Source organism: Aethalodelphis obliquidens, unplaced genomic scaffold, assembly GCF_003676395.1.
Source record: "Aethalodelphis obliquidens isolate GAN/ISIS:26980383/991018 unplaced genomic scaffold, ASM367639v1 scaffold28, whole genome shotgun sequence".
In the NCBI taxonomy this organism is placed as follows: Eukaryota; Metazoa; Chordata; class Mammalia; order Artiodactyla; family Delphinidae; genus Aethalodelphis; species Aethalodelphis obliquidens.
In genome coordinates this window covers 1,199,357-1,222,895 of record NW_020837972.1, presented here as the reverse complement: position 1 = coordinate 1,222,895, position 23,539 = coordinate 1,199,357, and the positions used below count along the sequence as shown (strand labels likewise).

The 23,539-nt window shown below is 49.9% G+C and overlaps 1 protein-coding gene and 1 long non-coding RNA gene across 5 annotated transcripts in view; both read left to right on the top strand.

Moving 5' to 3' along the window:
* LOC113629681 (uncharacterized) overlaps window positions 1-9,763 on the top strand; it is a 20,391-nt gene extending 10,628 nt beyond the window's left edge. Inside the window, exons 3-4 of the long non-coding RNA XR_003436658.1 lie at window positions 7,928-8,050; window positions 9,653-9,763. This is a non-coding gene — a long non-coding RNA (uncharacterized LOC113629681). The remainder of the gene's footprint in view (window positions 1-7,927; window positions 8,051-9,652) is intronic.
* TCN2 (transcobalamin 2) lies at window positions 9,752-23,539 on the top strand. Of its 4 annotated transcripts, none has more exons than XM_027124300.1 (10): window positions 9,752-9,869; window positions 10,172-10,382; window positions 13,365-13,557; window positions 14,297-14,454; window positions 15,451-15,612; window positions 16,845-17,017; window positions 17,143-17,329; window positions 18,172-18,343; window positions 20,718-20,833; window positions 22,969-23,539. In XM_027124300.1, the coding sequence occupies exons 2-10, from the start codon at window positions 10,319-10,321 to the stop codon at window positions 23,028-23,030; spliced, it is 1,287 nt and encodes a 428-aa protein (XP_026980101.1). In that variant the 5' UTR covers window positions 9,752-9,869; window positions 10,172-10,318; the 3' UTR covers window positions 23,031-23,539. The 4 variants fall into 4 exon arrangements, with proteins under 4 accessions (XP_026980101.1, XP_026980104.1, XP_026980102.1 ...); XM_027124301.1 differs by having other exon boundaries at window positions 9,753-9,869; window positions 10,175-10,382; XM_027124303.1 differs by lacking the exon at window positions 15,451-15,612.

Genomic DNA, 23,539 nt, shown 5'->3' with positions numbered 1-23,539 from the left:
GCATTCCCAATACAGGGGGCCCAGGTTGGGTCCCTTGTTGGAGAACTAGATCCCAGATGCATGCTGCAACTAAGACCCAGCATAGCCAAAATAAATAAATAAAATAAATAATAAATAAATTTTTAAAAAACTGTGGGTTGGAGGAAGAAGACCACAGAGGCGAAGTGCCATTTTCATCACATCCTATCAAGGGTGTATGCTGTCAACATGATTGTTCACCTTGGCTTTGGTCATTTGGTTGATGAATTGCTTGTTGGGCTTCTCGATTGTAAGGATGCTCTTCCTCCCGCCCACTTTCCGTACTGTATTTTTTGGAAGGAAGTCACTCTGCACAGCCCACACTTAGGGAGTGGGGAGTTATGCTCCCCCTCCTTGAAGGCAGAGTATCTGCATATATTATTGGGAATTTTTCTGCATGAGAGATTTGTCTCTTATCCATTTGTCTTAGTCTGTCTGGGCTGCTATAACAAAATACCATAGACTTGCTATAACAAAATACCATACCATTAGTAGCTTGCAAAGAACAGAAATTTGTTTCTCACAGTTCTGGAGGCTGGAAAGTCCACTACCAAGGTGCCGACAGATTGGGTGTCTGGTGAGGGCTTGCTTTCTGGTTCATAGACAGCCAAATTTTCACTGTGTCTTCACATGGCTGAAGGAGTGAGGGCTCTCTCCGGGGTCTCTCTTTTTTAAAAAATTTTATTGAAATATGGTTGTTTTATAGTGTGTTAGTTTCAGGTGTATAATAAAGTGATTCAGTTATTTTATTTATATAGATATATTTATAGATATATTTATATATATATATTCTTTTTTTTAACATTCTCTTCCATTATAGGTTATTACAAGATATTAAGTATAGTTCCCTGTGCTATACAGTAGGTCCTTGTTAGTTATCTATTGGGGTATCTTTTATAAGGAGTCTAATCCCATGCATGACGGCTCCTAATTACCTCCCAAAGGCCCCACCTCCAGAAAACATGGCATGGGGATTAGGTTTCAACACATGAATTTGGGGGGACACAAACATTCAGTGTATGTCAGTGTTTATTTATTTGTTGAATCATTTATTTATATCAGTATGTAAGCATGGATATTTATTTTTTACTTTGGGTTATAGTCTAATATCACTTTTGTTGCTCAAATTATTCCAGCTTTGGCCACCAGGGGCCCCCCTTCAGTTTGCTCCTGTATCCCTTTGACATGATCAGTGTGGGTGCACGTGTGCATGTGTGTACTTCCTTACCTTCTGGACCTATAAGATGCTCCAGGCTCATCTTGCATATTTCTTGTCCCAGTCCTAGTATCAGTCATATTAGGGGAACCTGGTTCCTTTTATTGGAGAATGGTTATTATAAATCAAAATCTGGGCACTCAGTAATCTTATTGCTACTGTGCTGTCTTTGCTTCTAGACCCTCTCAGCTGACAGCAAAAAGTATGTTTGTGTATACTGTTCTGTTGTGTACACACATACCTATAACTATTTCTGGATGTAACCATCTTTGTCTGTATTTAGCTAAACATGAATTCATGCTGATGTCTCCACCACACCATCACCACACAGATCATTCTAGCCTCCTCCCCTTGCTTGTCTGTAAACCCCGACTCCAACAGTGAGAAGCCTGACTTCTGTAACCTGCCATCCATTTGCTTAATTGTTCAATTCCAATACTCATGTCTGCTAGCATCAGAATTATTAACTCTCACCCTCATGATATAGTGCTTATGTGCAGATCTTCTTGCCTTTATTCTACAGACCCGACTCATCATCACAGTTTCTTAGGCCAGCACTCTTTCCCCCACTCTTTTTTTTTTTTTTTTAACAAATTTATTTATTTTTGGCTGTGCTGGGTCTTCTTTGCTGTGTGCGGGCTTTTCTCTAGTTGCGGTGAGTGGGGGCTACTCTGTTGCGGTGTGCGGGCTTCTCATCGCGGTGGCTTCTCTTGTTGCAGAGCACAGGCTCTAGGCGCGTGGCCTTCAGTAGTTGTGGCTCGTGGGCTCTAGAGCACAGGCTCAGTAGTTGTAGCACACGGGCTTAGTTGCTCCACAGCATGTGGGATCTTCCCGGACCAAGGCTCGAACCCGTGTCCCCTGCATTGGCAGGCGGATTCTTAACCACTGTGCCACTGGGGAAGTCCTCCCCCACTCTTTTGGTGAGGTTGCTTCATACATTTGTAATACAATTAGATTGTTTGTCACATTCTGCATTCTATCCTGGGATCCCGTCGTCTCCTGAATAATATTTTTTTAATTTGCATGCGTTAAGTTCACTGTGTGTGCTGTAAAGTTCTATAGGTTTTGACAAATATGTAGTATTATATATCCACCATTATACTCTCATACAGTTTTGCCATACTTGCTTCACCTATTCAACCCTCCCTTCCCCTACTCTTTCCCCCCAGCCTCTGGCAACTACTGATCTTCTTACTATTTACCATAGTTTTGCCTTTTCCACAATGCTGTGTAATAGGAATAATCGGAGACCTTTCAGTCTTGCCCCTTTCTTCCCTCGGCAATATGAATTTAAGTTTCACCCCTGTCTTTTTGTGGCTTAATAGCTCATTTATTTTACTTTTAAATTTTTTTTGGCTGTGCCACTCAGCATGTGGGATCTTAGTTCCCTGACCAGGGATCAAACCCATGCGTCCCCTGCATTGGAAGTGTGGAGTCTTAACCACTGGACAGCCAAGGAAGTCCAATAGCTCATTTCTTTTTTTTTTTTTTTTTTTTTTTTTTTGCAGTACGCGGGCCTCTCACTGTTGTGGCCTCTCCCATTGCGGAGCGCAGGCTCCGGACGCACAGGCTCAGCGGCCATGGCTCACGGGCGCAGCCGCTCTGCAGCATGTGGGATCTTCCCAGACCGGGGCACGAACCCGTGTTCCCTGCATCGGCAGGCGGACTCTCAACCACTGCGCCACCAGGGAAGCCCCAATAGCTCATTTCTTTTAATTGCTATTTTCAGTTATATAATATTTCATAGTATATATGTACCAGAATGTGTTTATCCATTCACCTATGGAAAGACACCTTGGTTGCTTCCAGTTTTTGGCAATTATGTATGAAGTTGTTATAAACTCTCACATGCAGATTTTTGTGTGGATATAAGTATTCATATCTGTTGGGTAAACAGCTAGGAGCACGATTGTGGAATCTGATAGTGAAACTATGTTTTGCTTTGTAAGTAACTGCCAACTGTCTTCCAAAGTGGCTGTACCATGTTGCATTCCCACCAGCAGTGAGTGACAATTCCTGTTGTTCCACATCCTTGCCAACATTTGGTGATGTCAGTGTTTTGGATTTGAGCTATTCTAATAGGTATATAGTGGTATCATTGTTCTTTTAATTTGCAGTTACCTGGTGACATATGAAATGGAGCATCTTTTTATATGCTTATTTGCCATCTATATATCATCTCTGGTGAGATGTCTGTTCAGGTCTTTGGTCTATTTTTAAATTGGGTTGTTTGTTTTCTTATTGTTGAGTTTCAAGGGTTCTTTGGATAACCATCTTTTTTTTTTTGCGGTACGCGGGCCTCTCACTGTCGTGGCCTCTCCCGTTGGGAGCACAGGCACCGGACGCGCAGGCTCAGCGGCCATGGCTCACGGGCCTAGCCGCTCCGCGGCATGTGGGATCTTCCCGGACTGGGGCACGAACCCGTGTCCCCTGCATCGGCAGGCAGACTCTCAACCACTGCGCCACCAGGGAAGCCCCTGGATAACCATCTTTTATCAGATATATCATTTGCAAATATCTTCTCCCACACTGTGGCTTGTCTTCTCATTCTCTTGACAGTGTCCTTAGCAGAGCAGAAGTGTTTTTTTTTTTTAAATGAAGTCCAGCTTAGCAATCATTTCTTTTATAGACCATGCCTTTGATGTTATATCTTTTTTTTTTTTTGCGGTACGCGGCCCTCTCACTGTTGTGGCCTCTCCTGTTGCAGAGCACAGGCTCCGGACGCACAGGCTCAGTGGCCATGGCTCACGGGCCTAGCCGCTCTGCGGCACGTGGGATCTTCCCGGACCAGGGCACGAACCCGTGTCCCCTGCATCGGCACGCGGACTCTCAACCACTGCACCACCAGGGAAGCCCTGATGTTGTATCTTAAAAGTCATCACCTCTTCCAGAAGTTTTTTAGTTTTGTCTCTTACATTTAGGTCCACTTTGAATTAGTTTTTTGTGAAAGGTAAAAGGTATATGCCTAGGATTAATTCTTTTTTTTTGATATATCCGATTGCTCCAGCACCTTTTGTTGAAATTACTGTCCTTTCTCTATTGTCAGTTGCCTTTGCTCCTTTGTCAAAATACTGGTTGACTATTTTTGAGGTAGTCTGTATATGGGCTCTCTATTCTGTTCTGTTGGTCAGTCTGTTGATTTTTTGACCAATAGTACACCATTTTGACTACTGCAGCTTTATTGTAAATCTGGAAATCAGGTAGTGTCAGTCCTCCAACTTTGTTCTTCTTCAGTGTTTTGCTGGTTATTCTGGTTTTTCTTTGCCTTTCCACATGACCTTTAGGATCAATTTGTCAATATACACAAAATACCTTACTCGGATTTTGATTGGGATTATTCAAAACTATAGATCATGTTGGGAAGAATTGACATTTAATAAAATTGAGTCTTCCAATCCATAAACACAGAATGCCTCTCCATTTATTTAGAACTTCTTTGATTTTTTTTAAATTTTTTTTCCAGGGTTCTTTTTTTTTTTTTTATTAAAGGATAGTTGATTTACAATGTTGTGTTAGTTTCAGGCATACAGCACAGATTCAGTTATATATATATATATATATAACTGAATATATATATATATTCTTTTTCAAACTCTTTTCCCTTATAGGTTATTACAAAGTATTGAGTATAGTTCCCTGTGTTATACAGTAGTTTCTTGTTGGTTATCTATTTTATATATAATAGTGTGTATCTGTTAATCCCATACTCTTGATTTATCCCTCCCCTTTTGGGATTCTTTGAGGTATAGGTTTGAAGTACATTATGAAAGAGATATCATTTTTTTCTGCCATGTACCAGGCTGGTTTTTAAAATATTATTTATAATAATAATAAATCACTTTAGTCTTCATTATTATTTATTTATTTATTTATTTTCTTTTGTGGTACGTGGGCCTCTCACTCTTGTGGCCTCTCCCGTTGCGGAGCACAGGCCTATGGCTTACGGGCCCAGCCACTCCGCAGCATGTGGGATCTTCCCAGACCGGGGCACGAACCCGTGTCCCCTGCATCGGCAGGCAGACTCGCAACCACTGCGCCACCAGGGAAGCCCATAGTCTTCATTATTATTGAAGGTCTTAACAGTGGGAATGGAAGCGCTCCCAGAAAGGCAGGAGCAACAGCAGAGGAAGGTCCCTTGGCCACTGCCTGCCATGACCTCTGTCAATTGTCTCCTCAGAGCCTCAGTTTCTTCATTAACAAACTGGAGGATGATGGAGCTGTTCTGAGGGCTAATTGAAAAAGATGTATGTCCGTTGGTACAGGGGCCACTCAGTTTTTATATCTTGAGTCAGAATCTGTTTCATGAACATAGACTGCAGGCCAGTTTCTTGACCTACTTGAATCTTCATAAAAACTCTCCCACATGTGGGTATTGTTATGACCCCTTTAGAGATTAAAAAAACAGAGGCTGAGAAATTAACACGCCCAAGTCTACACAGAAGTAAAGGGCATGTTCTGCGTCTGAGCTCAGTTGGTCAGATGCCAAGTGTCCTTCTAGCTTAGCCATTGCTGGCCGCACCGTGCAGCATACGGAATCTTAGTTCCCGCGACTGGGAATCGAACCCTCACCTCCTGCAATGGAAGCACGGAGTCCTAACCACTGGACCGCCAGGGAAGTCCCTAGCTCTGCCATTTCTGATCACCAGGACCTGGAGGCATTGCCTCTTCCACTGTTCCCCTGCCGATCCTCTTTCCTCGGCTACCTCCAGCCTTTACACATGCTGTTCCCTCTGCCTGGAATACTCTCCTTGGCTGGATAAGTGGCCAAAGGAAAGGAAGATGAGCCCTATATTTACTTTGAAGCTGGACCCAGACCTCTGCAAGAGTCGCCTGTAAATTCAGAACAGTTCCAAGGATCTGTCTGAGCAGCTCTCCTGGGACCTGCAAGTAGGAATCCAGTGTGTCCCCTCCTGAGGTCCTGTCAAGACCGCTAGCCTTTGAAGAGGGAGGGGGAATGCAGGGGAAAGAGGGGAAGACTGTCGGACAGGATTACTCCAATCCTGCCACAGCATCATTTGATATTTCCCAGCCTTATGCTGGGGAGAAAGAATTTTCCTCTACCCTTCAAAGGTTCTTTTGGCTGGTCTGATGATCAAATTGACATGAGACAGAGTAACAGAAAATCAAATTTAATTTTGTAAGTACGAGAACCCCACATACATGAGAGGTTCAAAGATAGAAAGGTAAAATGAGGTATTTATGCCATCCTGAGCTAAGGAATGGGATAGGGACCTGGGGCTTCAACAGGAAGGAGGGCAATTCACAGGCACAAGAAGCAAAAGAGCAAACATTTGGTAATTAGATATTTGCCCTGCCACACAGATGGGTCACTCAGATAAGATTCATCTCTGGTAATAATTCTCATTTTGGGAGAGACTTCCAATGTAAGTTCTTCCAGGTAGTTAAGGGAGGGAAAGATGTTTCTCTTGAGCCCACAGGGTCTTGATTTCCTTTAGCTCAAAAGAATCCATATGCCATGGCGTGTTTGGGGGAGGCTGGAGCTGAACCTCTTCAGTTGCATGGCTTAAGATGGTCCAACAGTCTTGTGTTACATGCAAGGCTGTTTTCTCTTACTTAGCTGGAATCCAGATCCTTAGAATTTGGAAACTTGCTAAGTGGACACTGACTGTTCCCTGTAACATTCTTTCCTGGATTTTGACAGATAGTTATTGATAAGCGCTGAAAGTGTTATGAGCTCGAACCACACACTAGGCACCGGTGGTAAGCATTTTATAAGCATTCTCATTTGATCCTCATGAGAAACGTATGAGCACAGTGCCACACGCCCATTTTACAAGAAACAGGCTTAGAAAAGGTGTCTCTTGCCAAAGGTCACAGAGGCAAAACTAGAGTCCAGGTCTGTGGGATGACCCCTTTTTTGGTGTTGCTGTTGAGATTTAATAATTTTTTTTTTGGCCTTATCAAGGACATTCTTAAGTGAAACCAGGTTTTCCCCACCTTGGAGTGCACGGGGGTAAAGAATACAGTGACTACTAGTACAGTTTGGTGTCACTGCCTTGATTCCTGCTAAGACACTAGCAGTTTTAGATGCCACTGCTTTACACCATGAGTGCAAATACCCAAAAAGCAAACAAGGCAGATAATGTCTTAGTATTTTCTAAAGTAATTTTGAACTCACAGACCCCCTAAAAGGGTCTTGGAGGCCTCCAGGGATCCACAGACCACACTTTGAGAACAATCCTCTGGGTTATGGGACTATCAGTGATTTTCTGGTTTTTCTTTCCCTCTTCTTCCTCTACCTCCTTCTTCTCCCTTAACACATTTTCTGATTTTTCATGCAATCCACATATCTTACTTATATAATTTTTAAAATTTAAGATTAATTATGAACATCTTTCTACGTTAAATGGAGTCTAAGATTTTAATATATTTACATTTTTAATTAAGAAAATGGATTTTCCATATGTAACGATACAGCCATGTATTTATTCTTCTCATGCCACCTTCACACATACAATTTTTTTCACTTCACCTTTTTTTTTTTAAAAATTGAAGTATGCTTGATGTACAATGTTATATAAGTTTCAGGTGTACAACATAGGGGTTCAAAATTTTTCAAGGTTATACTCCATTTATAGTTCTTATAAAATATTGACTATATTCCCTGTGTTGTACAATATATCCTTGTTCATGCATAAAATTTAATTTTTTTCCTGTTGGATTCTTTCTTAGGCTGTATCCTAGTCCAGTTGTCCTGAGACCACCAAGAACAAACCTTTAGTCTGACAGTCAGCTCAGTTGATCCACTGCAATGAGGGGGAGGAACTGAGGGCATCTGACTACACAGAGGGCAAGGTGATTACAGGATTTGGGTGAAGAGTGGGGTTAGGTTAGGTGAAATGTAAACCAAGCAGTGCTTTTTTTTTTTTTTTTTTTTTGGCCGTGCCACGTAGCATGTGGGATCTTAGTTCCCTGACCAGGGATCGAAACTGTGCCCCCTGCAGTGGAAATGTGGAGTCTTAACCACTGGACTGCCAGGGAAGTCCCAACCAAGCAGTATTTTGATAGGCTCAGCACAGCACAGGGCTGCGTGAGAAGTGTCAGCTTCAGGTTTGGACAGCAAAGTATCCTGTGTAAGAGGAAACTACAAAGTTGAGACAGGCATGGAATGTTGAGTCCAGGAATTCCATACTGGGGCAACTTCTCTGTGTCAAAGTGACTTGGCGCCTCTGGGGTTGTTTCTTTCTTACTAACATAATTTCAGGCAGCAAATTCCTGATAGTTTGTGATTGTAGGGGAAAAAAGAAATCCCTGTAAAAAAGTACAAGTAATAGTCACTCACACAGCATGGTTATCGGGACACTTTACAGTTGTTGTAACGTGACCTTGGGAGAAATAATGTTTCCTTTTTACATTGCAGCTGGCTTTGTCTGTGCCTGTCTGGACAGGCAAACTTTTACCTGCTCATTCCAAGCTAATCTTTACTTTCTCAGCTATAGACCCCCAAACAGAAGTCCTGAACCAAATGATTTAGTCGTTTTTCTTTTTCACTTCCCCTGACTGCATTACCTGAAACAGTCCAGTTCCACCCCCAATCAGTCACTCTGTTTCTGATAGCTATGGAAATGCACCTCGTCCCCACTGGTCACTGTGGTACATTCGAGTCCTCAGGGATCAGAGGTGACTCTCCCAAGGAAGCTGCTTCTCACCAGAGGCTGCTGTCCTGGAGGTGGCAGGAAACAGAATCATTGACACTGGCCACAGGCAGAGGGTTGGGGAGCGGGGCAGTCCCATCCCAAACCAAGGCAGCTCCATTGCCCACAAATTTCCAAGGCCCCCGTGGAAGTCTGAACCCAAGAATCTGCAGAAGTTGGGCCTCTAGCTGGCATCCCTCCTTCCCTGGAACTTCACCCTGATGGGCCATGCCCAGCCTCCTTGCACTAGACGATCTAATTTTATATTTATAAGGTACTTCCGTAAACAGATGCAGTCTCTATTTATTTATGTCTGTATTTATTGGCTTGTGATAAGTCAGGCACAAAACTGGATTATCTTGAAAGACTGAACTGTGGCAATTTGCCATAAAATGATTGCAGTAAAAATTTTATTTAGAAGTGATTAGAGATGTTTTAAGGTCGTAACATCTTCACAAGTTGAGCTGGAAGGGAGCTTAATTAGAATGATCTTCTCTAACCCTTTCAGCTCACACAGGAGAAACTCTTTCAAACTCAGAGAGGTTAAGTCACCTGGCCAAGGTAACACAGCACCTCCAGAGCTAACTCTTGGACATAGATTCTCCTGTGGACCTAGGCAGGTGGGGAATCCTTTGTTCTCTCTCCTCCTTGAAGAGAGTTTTTTTAGGTTACTTTCTTAGTCCTGACAAGTGGCCCTGCTAACCATGGCTTTGTGTCTCAGATGATTAAGTCTTGTTCATTAATGGCTTTGTTTTGTCTCCAGGAGGCTCCCAGCTTTCTGGTCGGCTGAGAAAACTGGCCTGTCTGGTCCGGTTCGGCTGCACTCCACACACCCCCACCCCCGCCCCACCGCCGGGGCGGGCTGGCAGAGAACAGCTGACTCCAGCCGCTGCTCATGTGACCGTCGCAGCTCCCTGTCCTGCTCCCTGTCCCAGGCCAGAGTGGACACTTTCAGGGTCTCCTTCTGGGAGGGGTACCAGGTAGGCACCCCAGCCCTGCCCGTCCACCGCTGGAACAGCCAAGGGGATACAGGACAGGAGTGGTCGGACAGACTTGGGCAGATCAGAAGTCAGACCTCCTGTGCTGGTCCAGGGCTCTTTGGGCAGCAGGGACAGAATGTGGTTGGCTTCGCAATGTCGCACACCACCACTGCTTGCCCTCCCCCTCCCCCTGTCCCCGACCTCCAGGAAGGCCTGCTCTGCCCTGCCCTTCCTTCCTCTGTTCTTTGGCCTTCCTTTCCCCTCAGCTACAGACCTTTTCCCCTTTCTCTCTGCTGACTTAGCAGCGTGCCGCCGGGCGTGGACGGATTAATCAGTGACAGGAAGCTGCCTCTTTCGGAGCAGTGACTGCTGTAGTCAGGAGAGCCTCTGCCAGGCCAGCCCTAGGAATCTGTCCTGCTCCCCGCCTGCTGCTTACCCCTGCTCCTGCCATGGGGTGCCTTGGGGCCCTCCTCTTCCTGCTTGGGGGCCTGGGAGCTCTCGCCCAGATCTGCGGTGAGTACCTGGATCTACTCCGTGCCTCTTGCCTGCTGGGTCCTTAGGAGAGAGGACCGTCTTGTCGAAGCCCCTCATTATATAGCTGGAGAAACAGGCTCAGATGTGTGTGTGTGGCAGGGATGACTTAGCTGCCCCTCTGGGCTCCCACAGCAGTTTGGACTTAGCTGGACCTCAGTGTTGTAGCACATTTTATTGAGATGAATTGTATGTCTGACTCGCCGCCAGACAAGATCACTTCCATTAATTCAGTCATTTGTTCATTTATTCATTCAATACACATTGATTGAGCCTTCTCTTTGCCAGGCACCATGTTAGGCTTTGGGGAAAGAACAAAGAGCAAGACAGGTCTCCCCCCATCCCTCCTAGAGCTTCCATTCTAGTGAAGGGGATGGTGGTCAAGAGGCAAGTCAGTGCTGTGTTGGGGGCTGTGATGAGTGCCAAAGGAAGCCCAAGGCCTGGAGGGGGTGGGGGAATGCCAATTCAGGGAGAAGGGGTGGGAAGGATTTCCAAGGACCAGGGAGTGATGCAGAAACTAAGACCCGAAAGAGGAAAAGGAGCTGGCAAGGAAAGGAGTGAGGGGCGGGCACCCCGGCAGAGGGAAAGCGAGCGTGTGGAGACCCTGGCGGGTCACGGTGGCGGCAAGGCGTTTGCTTTACGTTCCATACAGGGGCCTGCCTGCTCCGGTGCCCCTGGGAGTATCTCAGGAACTCTTGGGACCTGTCTGGGAGTTGGAGCGCACAGGCTCAGGGCTGCTCGTGCCCCGGAGCCCCACGGGAAGCAGAGGCAGGAAGGGAAGGTGGGCCGCCCGCCTCTCTTCATTCCTGGTCGTCCTCTGCCCACAGCATTTCGCTCTGCCTACACCAGCAGGGTCTCCTGTGACCCTTGCAGAAACCGAGAGGCAGGTTCAGTCGTGTGCAGGTGACTCATGAAGCAGTCAAGGGTTGAAGGGGCCAGGTGACCTGCCCAAGGCGCCCCAGCTTTCCAGGGCTTTGCTGGACTCAGTTCTCAGAACTCCAGGTCACGGTCTTCCCTAGGCACCAGGAGCCTCCCGCCCGGCGTGTTCCACAAGTGCCACCAGACCCCTCAGCCCTTGGCTCTTGGTTCCTGTCCAGGCAGTCCCCAGGGCAGACCCGGCACCCTCAGTGGGTATGAACCTTTCAACAGTTGGTCCATAGGCCTGACCCCAAAAGAGCCCTGGACTGGGTTCGGGGGTGCAGCCCACTGCTGCTGGGCCATTTAGTCACTCCCAGTCTCATTCACTCACTTATAAAATGGGCTAAGAATGCTCCCCTGCCTTCCTCCTTGGTGTGATGCAAGGATCCCACCACCTGCTTTACCAGGTTCAAGCCCTGTGTGGCTGTGAAACTGACACAGATCTGCACTAGTGCCCATGCAGGATGGGCTTCCGTGCTTCCTCTTGTCAAAGCCAGTCCTCAGCAGGCAGAGCTGGGCGGCCCTGTGAGCTGGAGGCCCTGAGGGGAGGGAGCTCGCCCAGGCTCACTTTTATTACCCTGGGTGAACCTTAGCAGCTCCTTCCTGCTAAGGAAGCTGAACTGTGTTTACCCACCTCTCTTTACAGCACCAGCTCCTCTTCCTATCCTGCTAATCCCAGGGCTGACTCACCCGCTGGAGGTCAGAGCCCAAGGTGGGGGCGGGGCTCCCTCTCCAGTTTGAAGAAAAGGGAGAGGAAAAGAGAACTGTGGAGGGAGAGATAAGGAGAGAGACAGGCTGAGAGATGGAGAGAATGAGATAGATCCAGAGAGAGAGAGAGATTCCTACAGAAATGGGGGCAGGCACACAGAAAAGCACTGAGAAAGAGAAAGGAAAAGAGAAACAGCCCCCTCCCCAGTTCCTTTGCTCCGTCCCCTGGGAGGGGCGACCTGCCCAGCAGCTGGAGCCCCACAGCAACTGGGAGGCAGTAAATGGGGAAAAGTCTAAAGTGGCTCCAAGGCCACCTACTCAGCTCAGGTTCCCTCCCTTCGGGAGGAAAGCGCCAGTCAGCTGGAGCTGGGAAACACCCCTAAGGGCTTCTGCTTCCCTCGTGGGGAAATCCCGAAGCACACAAGGATGATGGCTTTCTAACAATTCACCTCACAATCTCAGGTCCTTTTCACCTAAACTGAGGGGGCAGGGAAAGCGTTATTCTGAGATCTGCCCAGAGGAAGTTCACCAGGCAGCCCCAGTTAGCCAGTGGGCAGGCTGCAGTGTTTTTGTTTTTGTTTTTTTTTTAATTGGAATATAGTTGATTTACAGTGCTGTGTTAGTTCCAGGTATCCAGCAAAGTGAATCAGTTATACATATATATTCACGTTTTTTGAAGATTCTTTCCCCATATAGGTCATTACAGAGTATTGAGTAGAGTTCCCTGTGCTATACAGTAGGTCCTTATTACTTATCTATTCTATATATAGTAGTGTGTATATGTCAATCCCAGTCTCCTAATTTATCCGCCCCCCTTCACCCCTGGTAACCGTAGGTTTGTTTTCTACATCTGTGACTCTATTTCTGTTTTAAAACTGGTTCTGTAACCTGTTCCCTGTGTGAGTTGAAGTTTTTGTAAATGGGTAGAACACTCCCACACTTTGGACTTCTGTTTCCTTTTTTGTGCAATGCGATGATGACAGTACCTACGTCACAGAGCTGGCCTGAGGACCGAGGGAGGTGGGGTGCAGTGCCTGCGGCACCCCACGCTGCTCGGCATCCAGTCTCTCTGTCACTCCTGATGGGCAGAGTGGCTGCCTGGCACCCGCTTCCTCTGCCCTGGGCCCACCAGCTCTCCCTGGCCCACTCCGGCCACTCTTTCAGGATACCGGCTTTTCCTGTTACCGCTGCCTCTTGTTACAGTCGGACTCCGCATACGAGTAGGGTGTGTGCCAGGTGACAGTAAGGTGGGGATGTTTATTCCCTGGAGAAGACCCTGGTAAGGTGTCACTGGTGGCATGGCCCTGCGACCTCACTTGGCCTGTTCTCTTTCCTAAGAAATAACAGAGGTGGACAGCACGCTGGTGGAGAGGCTGGGCCAGCGCCTCTTGCCCTGGATGGACCGGCTCTCCCCGGAGCAGCTGAACCCCAGTATCTACGTGGGCCTGCGCCTCTCCAGCCTGCAGGCTGGGGCCAAGGAGGCCCACTACCTGCACAGCCTCAAGCTCAGCTACCAGCAGAGCCTCCTGAGGTCTGGCCATGCTCTCTCTCCTCTTTTCCCCATGGCGTGCTCCACATCCTAAGAGACAGGAGATCTGTGTTCCGGTTTGGGCCTGTCACTGCTTTGTTGGGAGACCTTAGGGCAACTTTCATCTCCTCTGGGCCTTTCTCCATCTGTGGAATGGGGTTGGTCCGACTAGACTGGAGATGCCAATCTGGGGCCCTTGGGCGGCTACTGTACCCTCCGGTACCTGAGGCAGACATTACTAATCCATGGCCACACTCTTTCATACTGAGCCCAGCAGCAGTATTGGACTATCCGTGCTCCCTTTCCAGGGGCATTAAGAGGAAGCCTGTTCTGAGGTCCAGCACAGGAGTCTGAATGAGAGGTGAAGGGTCAGGACCACCATGGAGCATCTCCTGCTTGGACTCCCTCTTGAGAAGTGGATGCAGGGCAGGGAGAGGAAAGAAAGGGGAGAGTGTATGGGTGAAGTGTGACCAAAATGGTGCGGCAAACAGGTCATTTGGATGCAAGAGCCCTCAGAGTTTATCCTTGAGTTTAATTTCTCATCTTTATGAAATAAGCGTGACATACACAACTTACATAACTGACTACATCTGCTTTTGGCAGGTCTTGGAAACGTTCCAACTGCTAGGATTTTTTTTCCGCTTTGTAGTGGTGGTGGGGGGGCACTCCAAGCCAGGCTTACCAGGGTGGCACTTTCTCACTGAAGTGTTGTTAACTGGCGTTGTCCTATGTCTGCCTCCAGCAATGACAACAGTGACTCCGAGGCCAAGCCCTCCATGGGCCAGCTGGCCCTCTACCTGCTCGCTCTCCGGGCCAACTGCGAGTTTGTTAGAGGCTGCAAGGGGGACAGCCTGGTCTCACAGCTGAAGCGATTCCTGGAGGACGAGAAGGGGGCCATTGGTGAGGAGGCGAGGTCTGCCGGTGTGGGGGAGGGCACATCAGACAACATTGTCTGGTGAAACGTCTACATTAGAACTTCGGGTTTTCTCCCCAGGCCTCTTTCCTGCCCTCCATTCTGCCTGTCTCCATATCTGCTAGAGGCTTGGGCCTGTCCCGGTAGCCATTCTTGATCAAGCCTTTCCTGCATTCCACATACACTCTGTTGGCAAGCCCTGCTGCTCACCCACCAAGACTGGCCTGATTACCCACCCCTGGGACAGCTGCACAGCCTCCCTACTACTCACTCCTTACCTCTCTCCACTAACTTTCCTGCCTCCTACCTCAATCTGGCACACACAGAGCGAGCCTTTAAATATAAATCTGATCTTGTTAGCGCTGCTTAAATCCTCCAGCAGCTGCTGCCTGCTGTGGTCACAGCCCTCAGGCCCAGTCCTGCCCACCCACCCTCTGGCTCACCCACTCGCCCGCCCTTCCGTGGGCTCCGGCCACCCTGGCCTTCTCTCAGCTCACAAACCAGCGTCTTGACATATGTTCCCTCTATCTGGAAGGTTTCCTTCCCCTTCTAGCTCACTCCTACTCCACCTTTACCTCTCTCCCGCCCTTTCTCCCCAGCATCCCTGACTCAGAGAATCCTTCCCCGACTCCCCAGCTACTCAAAGACCTCTGTTATTTGGCCACGTGGACCTCGGTCCACAGTTCAGTTATAATCACGATCTCGTGATCGTGGGTTGTGTTATTTCCGGAGGCCCTGGCTGCACTGTGCCTGGCCTGTCATCACTGTTCATACCTCCAAGCACAGCGTCTGACACTTAGTGGGGTTTCAGCAAGTATGAGTCAAGGGAATGAAGGAAAGATGGATCCCACGACCCAAAGGACGGTGTCGGGAAGTACAGGCAATGGGTCCAGTGCTGGCTGTGCTGGTTGCTGGGAGGGGACAGAGAGGTCACTCCTCAAGCCCAGCATGACAGCCCCACCCTGTGGTTTTCTCCCTCCCAGGGCATAATCACCAGGGCCACCCTCACACCAGCTACTACCAGTACGGCCTGGGCATCCTGGCCCTGTGTGTCCACCAGAAGCGGGTCCATGACAGCGTGGTGGGCAAGCTCCTGTATGCTGTGGAACACAAACAGCATCTCCAGCAGGGCCACCTCCCTGTGGGTGAGTGGGCCAGACCCTGAAGGCCAGGCTGGCACTCCTCCAGCCCCCGGCCCCAAATGAAGGCCTCCACCTCTGGTCCCATGCTCACCTTTCCTTGGGACCCCTCCTATCGAGTCCACTAGGAGCGCAATGGTGAGGGTTTGTTGTGGTGCAAGGGCTGCGAGCCAGCGCTGGGGCTGGACTGGCTTCCTGACCCCATCCTCCATCACATACTTACTGTGGGTCACCCTGGACAGATCAGCTGGCCTTTCTGGCTCAGCTTCTCTGATAAAATAACACCCCAGCAGCATCTCAGTAAAAGATGCTTTACATGTAAAGGGCATAGCATGGTGCTCAGCATGGAGAAAGTCCTGGATACACAGCTATGATGTTCTCATCAAATGAGCTGAGAGGCCTGAGGCCTGGATACTGGATCTGCTTCCTCACTGTGTGACCTTGGGTTTCCAGTGCCCTTTCTTGTCATCATGATTGCAAGGTCTCTTCTAGGCCTGGCTGTGTTCTGTGAGTGTGTGTGCCTCGCATAGGGCGGGGTAGGATGGAGTAGGTTGGAGGTGGGGAGGGTAGGTACCCAGAGAGAAGAAGGCAGCAGGGCCCCTGCCAGCAGAGAGCTTGTTCTGCCTCAGAGGCTTATAGAAAACCCACCGTGGACACATTAAATCATCCCAGGGTAGGGAGCTTAAAACCCCCCAGGGCCCAAGCAGCTCCCTGGACCTAATAAACCAGACCACCTGGGGGTGGACCCAGGCACCTGCTCCTTTAATAATCTCCTGGTGAGGAATTCACTGGCAGTCCAGTGGTTGGGACTCTGTGCTTTCACTGCCGAGGGCCCAGGTTTGAGCCCTGGTTGGAGAACTAAGATCCCACAAGCTGTGTAGCACGGCCAGAAAAAAAAGAAAAAAAAAAAAAGAAAAATCAAACAAACTCCCCTGGTGATTCTAAAGTGCAGGCAGGTTTGGGAACAAGTGTGTAGGCTAAAGTCCTCTTGGCCCTCCCTCCTCCAGTCTCTCTCCCCAACCTCTAACCCCCAGGCAGCAGACAGGGATACGGTGACCACCCATCCCAGTTTGCCATCCTGGAAACTGGGAAGACTAGGTTGTTGGTCCCCCTAGCTGGTGGAAACTTTCTGAAATGCTGCTCTGACCATATTGTCCCCCTACCTCCAGCCCTCCTGTGGCTGCCCATTGCCCCAAGGTCCTGCCCGGGCTGACCCCACTTGGCTCTGTCCCTTGCAGACACACTGGCCATGGCGGGCTTGGCCTTCTCCTGTCTGAAGCTATCCAACCTCAACCGCAATCTGAGAAACCGGAGCACTGTGGCCCTCGGGAGAGTGCAAGAGAAGATCCTAAAGGCCCAGACCCCAGAGGGCCACTTTGGGAATGTCTACAGCACCCCTCTGGCACTGCAGGTGGGAAGGAGACTCTGGGCTGGGCTCCACCCTGGTGGCTGGTGGGAGGTGGACTGGTGGAATGCTGGAAGACCTGGCCCCTCCCCGCTGGCTGACCCACCTCCTCTTCCCCATTCCATCACCAGTTGCTGATGGCCTCCCTTAGGCCCACGGTGGAGCTGGGCACAGCATGCCTCAAGGCCAAGGCTGCTCTGTTGGCCAGCCTACAGCACAAGGCCTTCCAGAACCCTCTCATGATTTCTCAGCTGCTGCCCATCCTGAACCAGAAGAGCTATGTGGATCTCATCTCTCCAGACTGTGAGGCACCAAGAGGTAGCCGGGCCTTTCATAGAAGCCCTGCTCTTTTCAATCTGCAATGAGGTCTGCCTGTCCCAGGAAGGGAACTTGCTCCATCTTGATTTGCTGAGTCAACAGGGGTTTGCAGGTGTGCATGGGACACACAGGCAGCTAGAATGCAGTCACAGATGCTAGAAGCTCACAGTGTGGGGAGGGAGATATCAAATGGTGAGCTCTGGGCAGGCCATGAATCTCCAGCCCCTTGTGTGATACCCAGTACAGAAGTGTTCGAATGAATGAATGGCGAGAGACACATTTCTGTTAGCTCTGATACATCATAATGAGTCCCAGTTAGCTGCTTGAATCAGGGCTTCATCTGGGAGAGGGACTGGGGTGGGTGGGTGAGATTTGCCAGTGGAGAAGAGGGGAGGAAAGGCAGAGCAGGGAGGGGGCAGCAAGGGCAAAGGCTCAGAGGTGTACAAGACTGGAGTTGGGGGGAGGGGTCTCACTAAAGAGTGGGGTTTGAGAGAATGAGCTGGAGTGGCAGGCAGGAGGGTGAAAAGGAGGGGAGGCCCTCAGAGGTAACATGTATGTTCTAGAAATAACCCTGGGTGGGGGGTGCTTGTGGCAGAGAGGTGGGAGGGGGGTACTAGAGGCAGAAAAACCAGTGAGGGGCCTGACCTTGGGTGGCGAGGGTGGTGGGAGCTGAGAGACGGGAGGCTGGGAAGGCAGCCAGATGGTGGTGGTGTTGACCGGAATGGGACCGAGGGGAAGGAGGAGGTCTCGATGGGCCACAGTGTCTTCCAGGGAAGAAAGGAGGACTAAGGCCTTGCCCCCTGCCCTCAGATCAGCTGCCCCTTCCCCTCTCCCTGGCACAGTCCTGTTGGAACCAGCTACGGAGACCCCTTCACAGACCCAAGTCCCAGAGTTCATCCATGTCACGCTGAAGGTCTCCAGCACCTTTCTTTCGTACAGACACTCCGTCTCTGTCCCTGTCAGCTCCTCTTTGGAAGATGTCCTGAAGAAGGCCCAGGAGCACAGCAGATTCACGTGAGACTGCCCCCCCACCCCCCGCATCTCCCAGCCCTCACCCGACTCGACCCCACATCCCCAAAATGGGACGTGGATGGGGCAAGGGATGAAGAGAGGGTTCCCTTGGGAGAGGCCCGGGCTCTCCTCCACCTTCTCCGCTGCCGACTCACCCACGCTGTGGCGGAAACAGGCATCATGATTAGGAGAGCAGGCTCCCGAGGCAAACCCTCCACATCTGGAATCCCAGCTCCGCCTCTGTCCAGCTAGGGACCAGGCCAGTTATTTTCCTGCAGCTCATGAGGATGGCAGTTGTGCTCCCCGCATCCACCAGAGACCATGCAGGAGTCCAGGAATTAGTGCGCAGAGAGGACATGGTACATGCTTTTTGTGTGCAGGGTCCCGCACTTAGAAGTGCTTGATACATGTTAGCTTTCAGAAGAATAAGAATTTTTATTATCAAACGATCTTGGTCTAATCCCTGTGATTATTTAATTACCTGGGCAACAAGCCCTCTGCAGAATGTGGAGGTGGGACAACAGCCTTAAACTTGCTTCTCACCCTGAGATTTGACAGATCTGAGGACAAGCATTTCCAGAGCACTGCTCTGTGCCAGCTGTGTCTGTGCCTAAATAAGATGGGAGGGATCACCAATGGGGATCTGGCCCAGAGAATGAGTACCTTCCACCAGACCCCACTAGACCCCAGACTTCTCTTCTAGAAAAATGTGCCTCAGTTTGAGAGGGTCCCAATTTCCGTTCCCAACTGGAGCCCCCAAAGGACAGCATCCTGCTGCCAGGGAGGACCCACAGCTGGCACCTTGGGGTCATCTGGGGCAGGGAATTTCAGGCCAGAGATATGCAAAAACCCCTATAAAGGCTGAAAATTCTCCCAGACCCCAGGTTATTTCTGTAATAATATGACTTAGATGTGTACTAATGTTTACTATTTAAAGTCCTTTCTCTTTTTGGCTCTTAGACGGCTATAAATCCTAAATAGCTTTGCAAATTAAGTACAAAGAAAACTGTGAAACCAATAACATTCAAATAGGGACTGTCTGCTGAGGAGCAGGTGTACACACCAGTGCCAGTGAGCCCGACGTGCTCAGCACTTTCTTGGGTTTGAGCTGCTGTCAGGCGGAGTTTGCACAGGCAGCTGCAGCTTGTACACTCTTCCCTGGCCCCGAACATGCCACTTATTACCAAGCCGACCTCAGTCCTCTGGGGGCCACACACCCTTGGGCACCCTTGGGAGGCCTTAGTCCGGCAGGCCCTGGGATTACCTAGAACCTGCTGGTATTCGTGTTTGGATATTGTCATCAAAATGGAAAAAAATTTGAACTTAACATTTTTATTCAGAACTCCAGGACCTCTGAGAAAACGTCAGGGATACCAATCTGAGAAATAATTCTCTTGGTGGTGGAGGGGGTGTGGAGGCACATTTGAGGCATGTAAGTGCACAGCAGAGAAAGCTGGATTCTAGAAGGAGAGAGAGGAAAAGAGAGAGAGACGGAGAGAAAGAGACAGAAAGAGGAGAGAGAGAAACGGAGAGAGGCTGGTCCAGAGCGGTTCTCCGGGCAGCCATGTGGCCCCGCACTTAAGGGAGGACTGGGGACGGGCTGCTGCCTAAAACCTTCCCTTTGACCAGGTCACCCTGAGGGTATTTCTGTTTCTTAAAACTACGAAAACCCTCCCTCTCTAAGAACACCACCATTGATAAGGAGACAGGAAGGACAGGGCCACAGTGTTTTAAGAGGATCCCTTTGGGGACTTCCCTGACGGTCCAGTAGTTCAGACTCCAGGCTTCCACTGCAGGGGGTGCAGGTTTGATCCCTGGTCCGGGAACTAGGATCTGGGATCCCTTTGTGTTTGTGGCAGTGGCGTCAGGGAGGGGTGGCGTGAAGAAGGAGTCTCTTGGTTGCAAAAGCCAGGAATCTAATCCAAGCCTCTCTGGTAGTGGGGAGCATGGGGTGTGTACAGTCGGAGAGAAGACTGAGCAACCCAGCCATAAGGATGGGGGTGCCCCTGAGCCACAGAAACTTACGGAACCAGAGACCCAGAGCCACCACTGGGCGTCTCTGCCTCTGTCTTGCCTGTTCCTGCTTCTTTCTCACGCTGGCCTCCCTGTCTCTCGTGGGCCGTTTTCAGCTTCTGATTCCCACCCCCTGCAATGTCAGCCCCCAGAGGGGATGCAGTCCCCCGAGTGGGCGGTGTCCTTCGGGCTGGAGAGGAGGCGTGGAGGAGAGACCCATGGTGAGGTGGCCCAGGAAGGGTTTGGCTAGCGCTGCCCTGAGAGCGAGGGCAGGACTTGCCTTGTGTGGGTGGTTCTACTTCTGCCCTTGGGTCGAGGGGAGCAAAAGTCACCTTTCCTCCCTCTTTGCCTGTCGCTTTGGTAGGTATGCAACACAGGCCTCCTTGTCAGGCCCCTACCTGACCTCTGTGATGGGGAACAAAGCTGGGGAACGTGAGTTCTGGCAACTCCTCCGAGCCCCCGACACCCCCCTGCTGCAAGGTGAGTCTGGTGGCCAGCCCCCTCTGGACGTGTCCCCCAGCCCAGCCCTGTCCCAGCACTGAGGCTTTGTCGACTCACGCCAGCTTTCCCCTGAACCTTCCTGGGCCTCAGCCTCAGATAACCACTGATGCTCAAGTTTGCATATAATATATTTAACTGTATTCTGAAGAATTTTTATATACGTTATTGTGGCAACTCTAGGAAAGCAGATAGGCAAAAACTAAGAAAATTAAAATTGCTCGTAATCCACTACCCAGAAATAACTTCTTTTAACTTTTGGTGTATTTTCTTCCAGATAATTCTTAAAATATGTACGTTTGTTTTTTCATAGAAATGAAGCCATACTCTATAGCAGTGCTCTCTGATAGAAATAAAATGTGAGCCACATGTGTAACTCTAAATTCTGAAGTTGGTGAAAGTAACATTAATAATATGTCTTATTTAGTCCAATACATCCAAAATATAATTCCAAGATGTGATCAATGCAAAATTATTAATGACATATTTTGCATGCCTGGTTTTTGTACTTTTCAAGTGCTCAGTAGCCACATGTGGCTGATGGCTGGCATATCGAATGGCACAGCTCTATATACTGTTTTGCAATTTATTTTTTTCAGCTGTAACATATTGTAGCCATCTTTCTATGTTGGTATATGTAGGTCTTCCCCTTTCTTTGTAATAGCCACATAGGATATCTCATTCAGCAGGGTGCTTTGGGCTGCAAGTAACAGAAATGTAATACAAACTAGTTTCCACGACATCCATTGGCTCATCCATTGGCTCATGTGACCAGATTCCAGTGGGAGCAAGGACTTCAGCCTCAGCCCCACCTCCCTGTGACTCTCCTCCTCTCTTTGCTGGCTTCCTACCTCCAGAGAGGCTACTCTGTGTCTTCCTGGGGCTGCTCCCTTTTATGACTTGGGAAACTTGTCTCTGAAACCCCCAGCAAATGTCTCCTGGCATCCTGAAGGTGGACTTGGGACACAGGCGCGTTCCTGGACCCATCCCTGTTGCTAGGAGATGGCCCAGATTCTGCGCCCATCATTGGCTAGAGAGAAGGGACCATGGCAAGACTGGCTTAGGCCAATTAGGGCCCAGCCCTGGCGTGGAGTGGGATGGGTGGACCACAGCTTATCAACTCCTGCTGGACCTTTAGGGTGTCTCCAGTTTTAACTCTTATGCCCCAAGCTGTCATAAGCATCCCTGAGCATCAGCCCAGTTACCAGACAGACTCTTAAGGGTCATCTGTCCCCACTCCTGCTACCTGAAACTTCTAGTGGGCATTTGCCATGGGCCGGGCATTGGGCCAATTGCTTTACAGAAGGTGGGACTTGCTGAGGGAGCCCAGTAAAAAGCATTCTCTTTTCCTGCCTGGCTTCTGGACAAATGGAGAAATAAAACCAAGAGGTGACAGATGGAGAGACCAGATCTGGCCTCTATTACTGAGGAAGACTGGACAGAGGAGGTAGCCGAGAGGGAGAGCCCAATGGACTCGGCCATGAGGCAGACATGGATGGTCGTGTCCTCTACCTACCCCCTTCAACTCCCACTCCAGCAGGAAGCCCACTCCCATGGGGAAAAAGGAGGGCCCGGTTGTTGATATCACTATTATCCTCATTTTAGAAATGGGAACACCAGCACTCAGGTTAAATAACCTGCCCAGAGTCACACCCCTAGTGAGTGCAGAGCTGGGGCTTGACCAAGGTGTCGTGCTGGAGCCTGGATTGTCCCTAGTGAGCAAAGGCTCACTTCACTCATGGTCCCCAGACCACACCGAGCAGGTCCCTCTTCCTGATGGCCCTTTGGGGGACTATGAAGACAGTGACCCTGCTGGTCAGGTGTTGTCAGGGTCTCTGGTTCTTTTGGCCCCATGTTGGTTTTCCGGCGTGCTGTCCCATACCCTCCCACACCCTCTGGGGGTCCCCCACTGCAAAATGAGCCTGTGGGTCTCAGCGACCCTGAGGTCACAACTGAGTTCAGAGTCTCCAGACTGGCTCTGGACAGGCCCCCAGTCTCCCTCCACCAAGCCCTGAGCCCATCTTACAGACCGTGGCCTCAGGGCAGGGGTCCAGAAGGTGAGGTTGGTGGGGGGAACACTCCGCCCTGTTAACTCCCAGCCCACAATATTTCTGCAGGTATTGCTGACTACAGACCCAGGGATGGAGAAACCATCGAGCTGAGGCTGGTTGGCTGGTAGACCCCAGGCTCACCACCCCAGCTGCCTCCCACACTTCCTGGGCTTCTGCCCTCCCTCCCGACATCCCTGTAACAGGCACACGCCTGACCCTGCTGCCTCCTCTTGTGCACTTGTCCCCGGATCGCCACAGCCACCACCCCTGCGGGGGTCCTAAACTACCACCCACCCTGGAGCAGGGAGCCCAGCACCTTCCGCAGCAGGTCTGTCTGCCCAGGTCTGGCCCCACCTGGCCCCGCAGGTGTCCCATGAAGGCCACTCATAGGCTGGAGGGCGTGAGCATCTGACTCCTTGGCAGGAGGAGGCCACCGGCCGCTGGCGTTGTGAGTACCGCTTGCTCTGGGATGGGGGTCCCGCAAGGAGAGCTCTGTGGCCCTGACCCTAGCTTTCCACTCTTTACTCCATCGGGGCTGCTGCCCCAGAGCCGACTGCGGCATAGCAGCTGGCGAGGGCTCTGCGGGGCTGCTGTCAGCCCACTTCCAAAATGATTAAAGAATTGATTGTGCACATGC